Source organism: Cherax quadricarinatus, unplaced genomic scaffold, assembly GCF_038502225.1.
Source record: "Cherax quadricarinatus isolate ZL_2023a unplaced genomic scaffold, ASM3850222v1 Contig5261, whole genome shotgun sequence".
In the NCBI taxonomy this organism is placed as follows: Eukaryota; Metazoa; Arthropoda; class Malacostraca; order Decapoda; family Parastacidae; genus Cherax; species Cherax quadricarinatus.
The window spans coordinates 1-11,400 of NW_027200287.1; the positions used below are offsets into that span (position 1 = coordinate 1).

Here is an 11,400-nt window from a genome sequence, read left to right on the forward strand (position 1 = left end):
GAGTGTTCGTGGTTCACTATGCTGGTGCTACTTGTATGACAGGTATGAAATATACTACAAAGTCCTGAAAGACTTTCTAATGAAGAACATTAATGGCATTCTTAAGTTTGCCAGACGTACATACACCGCCATAGTTGAACATCAAAATGGTATACAATACCGACAGGTTGTTAGGTAAGACATGGTAAGCAGAAATCTAAAGCCAAGAGCATTGTTCCATAGTATGGAACAATGCTCTTCTCCAGACTGAGGGACTGACCACCTCAAAACTTTAAGGGTGATGGACTGATTACATCGTCTTCAAGTATCTTCTGCTTCTATCAACCTTTCCTGTACTTGACTGAAGAAGCCTACTGTGTAGGCGAAACGTTTCACAATAAAGATACCTAACTGTTGCATATGTGTCTTACCTAACAACCTGTCGGTATTTTATACCATTTTAATGTTCAACACAGCAGTGCCTCAGTGTGCGCAACAAGGCCAACAGATTACTTGGATTTATCTCAAGAAGTATAAGTAACAGAAGTCCAAAAGTTATTTTACAGCTCTATACATCACTAGTGAGGCCTCATTTAGATTATGCTGCTCAGTTTTGGTCCCCTTACTACAGGATGGACATAGACTCATTAGAGAACATACAGAGAAGAATGACTAAAATGATTTACTGTGTAAGGAACCTCCCGTATGAAGATAGACTTAAAGCCTTAAATCTCCACTCTCTGGAGAGGCGTAGAATGAGGGGAGATATCATTGAAGTGTATAAGTGGATGACGGGCATAAACAAGGGAGACATTAATAAAGTACTGAGGGTGTCGAACCAGGTAAGAACCAGGAATAATGGATTTAAGTTGGATAAATTTAGATTTAGAAAGGACATAGGTAAGTACTGGTTTTCTAACAGAGTTGTGGATGCGTGGAACGGTCTTCCCAGTGGGGTGATAGAGGTTAGGACCTTGGGTAGCTTTAAGAAGAGACTGGACAAATATATGAGTGGGAGGGGCTGGGTTTGATTGGTGTCAAGGGGTACGGGAGTTATTTCTTGAGTAGCTTTAGGTAGATGTCGTTGTGATAAAGACCTGCCTCGTATGGGCCAGTAGGCCTTCTGCAGTGTTCCTACATTCTTATGTTCTTAATGCCATGAGCTGCCACTTTCTCTAACAGTCTTTGGTGCGGAACTCTATCAAATGCCTTACTAAACTCTAAGTAAATGATAGATTTTAGTAAGGCATTTGATAGAGTTCCGCACCAAAGACTGTTAAAGAAAGTGGCAGCTCATGGCATTGGGGGAAGGATGCTCTCGTGGATCGAATCATGGCTCACAGACAGGAAGCAGAGAGTGTCCATAAATGGGGTTAAATCCGAGTGGGGTTCAGTAACAAGTGGCGTTCCACTTGTTTTAGTATATCTTGTCTTCGCCTTTAAATGTTTGATTAAATCATGGACTATCTCTTTTCATTCTCCTACCTAAAGTCGGTGCCGGATCAGCCGGGCTGTGGTTCGTACGTTGGACTACGTGCGACCAGCAGTAACAGCCTCGTTGATCAGGCCCTGATCCACCGGGAGGCCTGGTCGTGGACCGGGCCGCGGGGACTTTGATCCCCGGAATGCCCTCCAGGTAGACTCCTGAAAATAAAATTCTCCTCTATCTCCTGGTACCTTCCTGCTAGGCACTCTGTTCTCCTTCTACGTTCAACTCCCACCGGATCACATTCACAATGCATCCTATTTTGCATAATCCCCTTTTTCCCAGTCTGGGTGTGAGCGACCTAACTGCCTGGTGGCTCACACACCCAGCTGAGAACCAGTGTCTTACCCTCACATGTAAAGCAGCCAAGGTGAACACCGTGCCTAGTGCTGGTTCCTTCCCTCCTTTCTCTGTTGTCGTGTTCCTGACGCTCAAGCACATAAATTTCTCCAGCACCACCAGCACTCTGGCTCTCCACGTGTCTAGTCCACCCATGCGGTTCCCATTTCTCCCAGTCTATTTCCTTGTGGTTAAAGTCTCCCATGATTAGCAGATTGGCTTTAGCCCTGAGGGCTCGCCTTTGCTTCCATGATGTGTGTTTCAGTTACCGGTTGTCAAAGGCACTTATCAATAGTCAACCGGATTGTTGTGGTGTATGTCAAGGAGAGAGAGAGAGAGAGAGAGAGAGAGAGAGAGAGAGAGAGAGAGAGAGAGAGAGAGAGAGAGAGAGAGAGAGAGAGAGAGAGAGAGAGAGAGAGAGAGAGAGAGATAAGATGGCATTATTTGCATCATGTACAACGGGGAGCGTGAGTGTGTGGTGAGGTGTGGCGGAGCGTGGCGGGGGCGGTGTGGGCACGCCCCTGCGGTGGCGGTGTAGGAGGTGCTGGGTGGCCTCGGCGGCAGGTGTGTTCCCATAGCTGGCGGCCCAAGACGTTCCCACGGTGGGCGGCGAGGAAGGACGCACCCACATGCTCCGTTCTCCTCCGCCACCCATGCTTGCACCCGTCCCACATTCCCACACACACACACGGAGCCACCGCCACCACTACCGCTGTCACCTATCACCCACATTCACTCATGACGCCAGCAATACCCTCCTTCACAGCTAACTTTCAACTTTGTACGACTTGAAGTGTGCGCGAGAGAGGTGACGCACCTCACCTCTCCCGGGCGGCAGGTTGCAAGACCTTTGATCCCGGTCATTCATTCCCCGGAAACCCGTATCGCCCGCTACCCTAGTGCTCGCCGCTGCCTTCATCGCTTCGGTATCAGCTTATCAAGCCTGATAAGCTTCAGAGCCCTAGCTTAGAACACTGACGCAAGCCTGTCATTTCCCTCTCCGTCACTGTAGCTACATTTAGAATATGACGGAAACATCGTCGTAAGCTCCTCTCTTCTATGTGCGGGTTATTTGTGTTTAGCTAGCTTTTGTTCCCAAGGTGTAACTATCAGAGAATAAAGTAGCAGCACACTACAAGTGTTGCCAAGGTGTAACTATCAGAGAATAAAGTAGCAGCACACTACAAGTGTTGCCAAGGTGTAACTATCAGAGAATAAAGTAGCAGCACACTACAAGTGTTGCCAAGGTGTAACTATCAGAGAATAAAGTAGCAGCACACTACAAGTGTTGCCAAGGTGTAACTATCAGAGAATAAAGTAGCAGCACACTACAAGTGTTGCCAAGGTGTAACTATCAGAGAATAAAGTAGCAGCACACTACAAGTGTTGCCAAGGTTATATAGAACAATACACAAATAACCCAAACATAGGAGAGAGAAGCTTATGACTAAGTTACGGACCACTGACAAATCACCATTCGTGTCATGGCACTGTCCCTTCTCTTTCTTTTCTATATATTACTATATAGAATACGGGAACATTACAAGGATGTACTCAATTTTTCTAAAAATAAAAAAAAAAACCTAGGTAGGTCAGATAAAAAAAAAACTCCCCCTTCCTGGCAAATGACTCCCCCCCCCACAAGGGGACAACGAGGGAACTGAAGGCCACGGTGTCATGAGCAGATTTTCTTCTTAGGGATATCTGCCATATTAGAGGAGGTAAATTAGCGGCCACATCCCCCACATCCTGTGCAGAAGAGCATCATAACAAGTGTCCGTAAGGGAGCTGAGAAAGCATTCTTGAACCTGTATGGTGTTAATATGATTAGAAAATCGACAAGTTGTAGAATCAGACACCACTGCAACAATAAAGATTCCCAAACTTGCAAAATGTCTAATTCTTCTGGTCTTGAACCTGTGTGTATGCAACGTATACAACACTTTGCTATATTTCCGAAACGTTTCACCTACTTGATGTGCTTCTTCAGTCGAAAACAGTCGAATGGTTTCTTACGTTCGTGCGTTGGACTACGTGCGGCCAGCGGTAACAGCCTGGATGATCAGGCCACGATCCACCTTTAGCCCTGGTCATGAACCAGGCATCGTGGGGGGGGGTTGACCTCCCTCAGAATACCCTCCAGATATCCAAGTGTTGCAAATGCATTTTACTGGCCAAGCCAGCCATGGCCAGGCCAACCCAGCGGTAGCCTGGCTTAACATATTAATGGGAGACGCTGAAATAACACTGAATTTTATCCTTCAATATTTGTCAAGATCACGTAAAATGTAGAAATGTTTAAGATGATTGTTTAAACTATAAAGATGACCGTAGCCACGTAAAGGTGACCGTAGCCACGTACAGGTGACCGTAGCCACGTACAGGTGACCGTAGTCTAGTACATTCATCTACCACACTGATGGAGTCTACCATCATCTACCACACTGCTGGAGTCTACCTGGAGGGCCTACCTACCTGCAGGGCATTCCGGGGATCAACGCCCCCGCGGCCCGGTCCAAGACCAGGCCAGGTCTACTATCATCTACCACGCTGGAGTCTATCATCTACCACACTGCTGGAGTCTTCTATCATCTACCACACTGCTGGAGTATACTATCATCTACTACACTGCTGGAGTCTACTATCATCTACCACACTGCTGGCGTCTACCATCATCTACCACACTGCTGGAGTCTACCATCATCTACCACACTGATGGAGTCTACTATCATCTACCACACTGCTGGCGTCTACCATCATCTACCACACTGCTGGAGTCTACCATCATCTACCACACTGATGGAGTCTACTATCATCTACCACACTGCTGGAGTCTACCATCATCTACCACACTGCTGGAGTCTACCATCATCTACCACACTGCTGGAGTCTACCATCATCTACCACACTGATGGAGTCTACTATCATCTACCACACTGCTGGAGTCTACTATCATCTACCACACTGCTGGAGTCTACCATCATCTACCACACTGATGGAGTCTACTATCATCTACCACACTGCTGGCGTCTACCATCATCTACCACACTGCTGGAGTCTACCATCATCTACCACACTGATGGAGTCTACTATCATCTACCACACTGCTGGAGTCTACTATCATCTACTACACTTCTGGAGTCTACCATCATCTACCACATTGCTGGAGTCTACTATCATCTACTACACTGCTGGAGTCTACTATCATCTACCACACTGCTGGCGTCTACCATCATCTACCACACTGCTGGAGTCTACCATCATCTACCACACTGCTGGAGTCTTCTATCATCTACCACACTGCTGGCGTCTACCATCATCTACCACACTGCTGGAGTCTACTATCATCTACCACACTGCTGGCGTCTACCATCATCTACCACACTGCTGGCGTCTACCATCATCTACCACACTGCTGGAGTCTTCTATCATCTACCACACTGCTGGAGTCTACTATCATCTACCACACTGCTGGAGTCTACTATCATCTACCACACTGCTGGAGTCTACCATCATCTACCACATTGCTGGAGTCTACCATCATCTACCACATTGCTGGAGTCTACTATCATCTACCACATTGCTGGAGTCTACTATCATCTACCACACTGCTGGAGTCTACTATCATCTACTACATTGCTGGAGTCTACTATCATCTACCACACTGCTGGAGTCTACTACCATCTACCACATTGCTGGAGTCTACTATCATCTACCACACTGCTGGAGTCTACTATCATCTACTACATTGCTGGAGTCTACTATCATCTACCACACTGCTGGAGTCTACTACCATCTACCACATTGCTGGAGTCTACTATCATCTACCACACTGCTGGAGTCTACTATCATCTACCACACTGCTGGAGTCTACTATCATCTACTACATTGCTGGAGTCTACTATCATCTACCACACTGCTGGAGTCTACTATCATCTACCACACTGCTGGAGTCTACTATCATCTACTAAATTGCTGGAGTCTACTATCATCTACCACACTGCTGGAGTCTACCATCATCTACCACACTGCTGGAGTCTACTATCATCTACTACATTGCTGGAGTCTACCATCATCTACCACACTGCTGGAGTCTACTATCATCTACTACATTGCTGGAGTCTACCATCATCTACCACATTGCTGGAGTCTACTATCATCTACTACATTGCTGGAGTCTACCATCATCTACCACGCTGCTGGAGTCTACTATCATCTACTACATTGCTGGAGTCTACCATCATCTACCACACTGCTGGAGTCTACTATCATCTACTACATTGCTGGAGTCTACTATCATCTACCACACTGCTAAAGTCTACTATCATCTACCACACTGCTGGAGTCTACTATCATCTACCACACTGCTGGAGTCTACTATCATCTACCACACTGCTGGAGTCTACTATCATCTACCACACTGCTGGAGTCTACTATCATCTACCACACTGCTGGAGTCTACTATCATCTACTACACTGCTGGAGTCTACTATCATCTACCACACTGCTGGAGTCTACTATCATCTACCACACTGCTGGAGTCTACTATCATCTACTACACTGCTGGAGTCTACTATCATCTACCACACTGCTGGAGTCTACTATCATCTACTACACTGCTGGAGTCTACTATCATCTACCACACTGCTGGAGTCTACTATCATCTACCACACTGCTGGAGTCTACTATCATCTACTACATTGCTGGAGTCTACTATCATCTACCACACTGCTGGAGTCTACTATCATCTACCACACTGCTGGAGTCTACTATCATCTACCACACTGCTGGAGTCTACTATCATCTACTACATTGCTGGAGTCTACTATCATCTACCACACTGCTGGAGTCTACTATCATCTACCACACTGCTGGAGTCTACCATCATCTACCACACTGCTGGAGTCTACTATCATCTACTACATTGCTGGAGTCTACTATCATCTACCACACTGCTGGAGTCTACCATCATCTACCACACTGCTGGAGTCTACTATCATCTACTACATTGCTGGAGTCTACTATCATCTACCACACTGCTGGAGTCTACTATCATCTACTACATTGCTGGAGTCTACTATCATCTACCACACTGCTGGAGTCTACCATCATCTACCACACTGCTGGAGTCTACTATCATCTACTACATTGCTGGAGTCTACTATCTGAACATCAAAATGGTATACAATACCGACAGGTTGGTAGGTAAGACACATAGGCAACAGTTAGGCAACTTTATTCCGAAACGTTTCGCCTACACAGTAGGCTTCTTCAGTCGAATACAGAAAGTAGGCAGGAACAGTAGAGATGTGAAGACGATGTAATCAGTCCATCACCCTTGAAGTCGTAGAATTTGAGGTTGTCAGTCCCTCAGCCTGGAGAAGTTCAGTTCCATAGTCAGGAACTATCTGAAGATCAAGCGACAGTGCGGAGACTTAAATACTGTCGGAAGGAGAGGTGCAGAGTAGTAGTAGTAGTGAGAATGTAGCCACTGAGAGGTCAGGTCCCTCTCAGATCCAACAGTTCTCACTTGAAAGGGTTGTCCAAGGTGTTTTCTGTACCAAGAGGCCATGTGTTGCAGTGTCTGACACAGGTTGGTAGGTAAGACACATAGGCAACAGTTAGGCAATGATTCTACGACTTCTGTGAGCGGAGAACTTCTCCAGGCTGAGGGACTGACAACCTCAAATCTACGACTTCAAGGGTGATGGACTGATTACATCGTCTTCACATCTCTACTGTTCCTGCCTACTTTCTGTATTCGACTGAAGAAGCCTACTGTGTAGGCGAAACGTTTCGGAATAAAGTTGCCTAACTGTTGCCTATGTGTCTTACCTACCAACACACTGCTGGAGTCTACCTTCTACTACACTGCTGGAGTCTACCTTCTACTACACTGCTGGAGTCTACCTTCTACTACACTGCTGGAGTCTACCTTCTACTACACTGCTGGAGTCTACCTTCTACTACACTGCTGGAGTCTACCCATCATTTACCACACTACTGAAGTCTACCTTCATCTACCACACTGCTGGAATCTACCTTCAAGAAAAATTTATGATACAGTCATCATACTCGTGTTTCGAGCGCTAAACCCCTAGGGGTCATACAGCACCTTAGACAAATGGAGCCGATATATATATATATATATATATATATATATATATATATATATATATATATATATATATATATACATATAAAATGTGTGTGTGTGTGTGTGTTATTATTATTATAATAAAAAAAAAGCGCTAAGCCACAAGGGCTATACAGCTTGTGTGTGTGTGTGTTGATTTGGTTTCAAGCCTATTAACTACACGAGTAACGTCACCCATATACCAGTCACTAATCTAAGTCCATTCGGTATTCACACCCTTCGTATATTCATTTTTATAGAGTATATACATATATACAATCTTCCACGAGTATTTGAACCCTTGTTTGTAAGTCAACATATACTTTGTAATTTAATCTGTACATGGAGAATTTAATTTCGGAGAACACTTGCGACACAGCTGTTTGTTTACCATGGCACATGTGCGTACATTACACATCCGACACGTGTGCATACATCACACGTGGCATATGCATGCATTTCATATCCGACACTTATGCATACATCACACGTGATACATGCCCATACATCGCACGTGATACATGCGCAGACATCACGTGATACATGCACAGACATCACGTGATACATGCACAGACATCACGTGATACATGCACATACATCACACATGATGCGCATACATCATGTGATGCATGCTTATAACACGTAATCCAAGTTCATTATAAATTTACTGCAAGATCTCAGTTGCATTTGTTCAACAATAACAAGAGGACATAAGAGAAACTTTAAGAGTACTTTCAAGACTGTTTTATTAACAAGAATAACAAAATAAATACTGTATTAAATCTGTATGAAAGACAATTATCACAGGATATATATCACAGCGCACCCGAGGGTGCGCATCAGGTGGGCCGCGGAGGCTGCGCTGTTAGCCGAGGCAAGTCTCAGCTGACGTAGCGGCCCACGATGTGTTGTGGGTGCTGAGGGAGGCTACGAGACACACTGGTCTCTCATGTATGCTGGGGGAGGCAGCGAGACGCAGCAACAACCCTGGTCTCGTGTGCACGACTACACAGCAGGCGAAGGGGAAGGGGAGGTCTCTTGTACACTGTAGGTGCGACGACGCAGCAAGCGACGGGAGGGTCTCTTGTGCACTGTAGGTACAACGATACAGCAGGCGACAAGTCTATTGTGCACTGTAGGTACGACGACACAGCAGGCGACGGCAATCTCTTGTGCGCTGTAGGTACGACAACAGTCTATTGTGCACTGTAGGTACAACGACACAGCATGAAACGGTGGTTTAGCCAACACGACGTACACTGCTGGATCTCTGTCGTTGTTGGAGCCGCAGTGGCCCAAGGGTCTCATTTTCTCGCCAGGGTAGCGAGACAGACGGGGCACCGGGAACTCAGGTACTATGAATGGGCACGAGAATGGGGCCACAACACTACCATGGACGCCACATCGGGCTTCCTGAGGGCACTCCCACACGACCAGGGGCAAGGGACACAGGCTGGCTTGGACTGCCGGGCTTCGGGCTGACAGCGGTGGGTTGTGGAGACACCATAACAGGAAGGCTTGTGGGACTGGGCTTGCTCTCCGGGCTGGCTGGAGGTGTGTACACACGAGGCACTGTCACTGTAATGGGCACCATACCAGTGGGCGTAGAGGTGGGTGTGACCGCAGGCGTGATAGGTGCGGCAGGTTGTGGCGCCGAGATCTTGTCGATTTGATTGATGCAGCTGCCAAGATGAGACAAGAGCCTGGTGGAAACGTGGATGTCAACGCCAGGCACCGAAGTCACAAAACGGGACACTTCGTTGGCACAATGGGTAAATCCTGCTCGAAACTTGTCGTGGGCGTTGTTGTGGGAGGGCAGGGCAAGGGCATGGTGCTGCTTAAGCTTGCGCAAGTGACGCACCGTCAGCTCCAATACGTCGGCCTTCTCCAGTTTAGTGATGGTCTCGCCCTCAGACTGCAGTGCTCCAACCATCAGGTCCTTCAGTTCGTCCAGGCACTTGTTGATGCGAGCTCTGCGCTTGCGCTCCAGCATGGGCTTCATCACCTTGCGGTACTGGTAGGTGCGGGACAGCGGCTCAACATCCTCAATATTTACTTCGTATGTGGACGCCATAGCGGGAAAAAGCTAGCGTGTATGTGCGCAGTTATCCAGTAAGGCACAAGAGTGGCTCTAACCAGGTTTAGAGAGAGTATGTTCGCTCTGCCCACGTCCCGCCGTTGTTATACCCGCGGAGGAACCAGTTGCCAGTCTTCGCCGACTACCGTCGCGCTGCGACTTCTGACTACAATTAACCAGCGAATTTTTAAGCCACACACGAATTTTTAACTGTATCTCTAGTAGCATATATAGTGAGTCATACAAGAATGTTTAATGCCTACAATTAAGCAAAACACTTATGAGGATAAGTAAATATAGTTAAAGTGTGGAGGCATGCGGCAGGAGGATGTCGGAATGTGGCTGCACCGTGGGAACAAGCGCGTTCCCACAGGCGGGCAGCGCGCACACCTGCACCTAGACTCGTGCCCCCGCCTGCCGCGACCCGCCACACATTACCACTACAACACATTATAGCCCTGCTCTCTCTCCACCTACTACTGCATACCCAAAGCAAACTTTACCTTAAGTCTGCTTCTACACGAGTCTAGCACACTAACATGACACAGGCTTTTATATCTAGGCTGTAAAACGGTACTGAAACCTACCAGTGGCATCAACGGTAGCCTGGCACTAGCCAGCCACTATGAAGCACTCAGTACGTATATTTTATTAAGTCTCATTCTCCTATATCTACTGCCAGACTACTGGGTTTTGCTCTCATTCTTCTCTTACATTATTTCGTTATATCTATGTTTAGATCTAAATAACGCACAGATGGCTAGAGTCAAGAGTTAATTGATGGATCGCTGTTACAGTTATTCTGGTTAAAGTTTCTTTACAACGACCACCTACTTATTCAGACCACGTTTTAGCGTGCTTACTGACTCAAAGTAATACTAATGGAGGAGTGGTAGCCATGAAGGCAGCCCGATGCCACGCCGACAAGCAGGTAGGGATGCGCACCTTGCTTGTTAATGATGTCAGGGTGTTGCTTGTGCCATATACCAGTAGGAGGTGGGAGCAGGGGAGGGAGGGCATGGCACCCGCAGTTCATCAGGGCGCTGGGCACACACACTGCCCCGCCCGCCCTCACCACCTGCTCCCACTGCTGTAGTTTACTTGTCTTCTCTTTGACCTCAAGACCAGATCAATTTTGTTTATCTCAGGTCCAGAGCTGTTATTTTGTTTACCCTCAAGACTAGGTCTATTATTTTGTTTACCCTCAAGACTAGGTCTATTATTTTGTTTATCCTCAAGACTAGGTCTATTATTTTGTTTACCCTCAAGACTAGGTCTATTATTTTGTTTACCCTCAAGACTAGGTCTATTATTTTGTTTATCCTCAAGACTAGGTCTATTATTTTGTTTACCCTCAAGACTAGGTCTATTATTTTGTTTACC

The 11,400-nt window shown here is 46.6% G+C and overlaps 1 protein-coding gene across 1 annotated transcript; it reads right to left on the reverse strand.

The window, feature by feature from the left end:
- Positions 1-8,669: 8,669 nt before the first annotated feature.
- Positions 8,670-10,074, reverse strand: LOC128692367 (enhancer of split mbeta protein). The gene has a single exon (XM_070081945.1). It carries the CDS (start codon positions 10,012-10,014, stop codon positions 9,328-9,330), a length of 687 nt encoding a protein of 228 aa, XP_069938046.1. The 5' UTR covers positions 10,015-10,074; the 3' UTR covers positions 8,670-9,327.
- Positions 10,075-11,400: the final 1,326 nt, after the last annotated feature.

Coding starts and splice junctions, on each gene's coding strand:
- LOC128692367 (XM_070081945.1), bottom strand. CDS start 10,014: ATGGCGTCCACATACGAAGTAAATATTGAGGATGTTGAGCCGCTGTCC.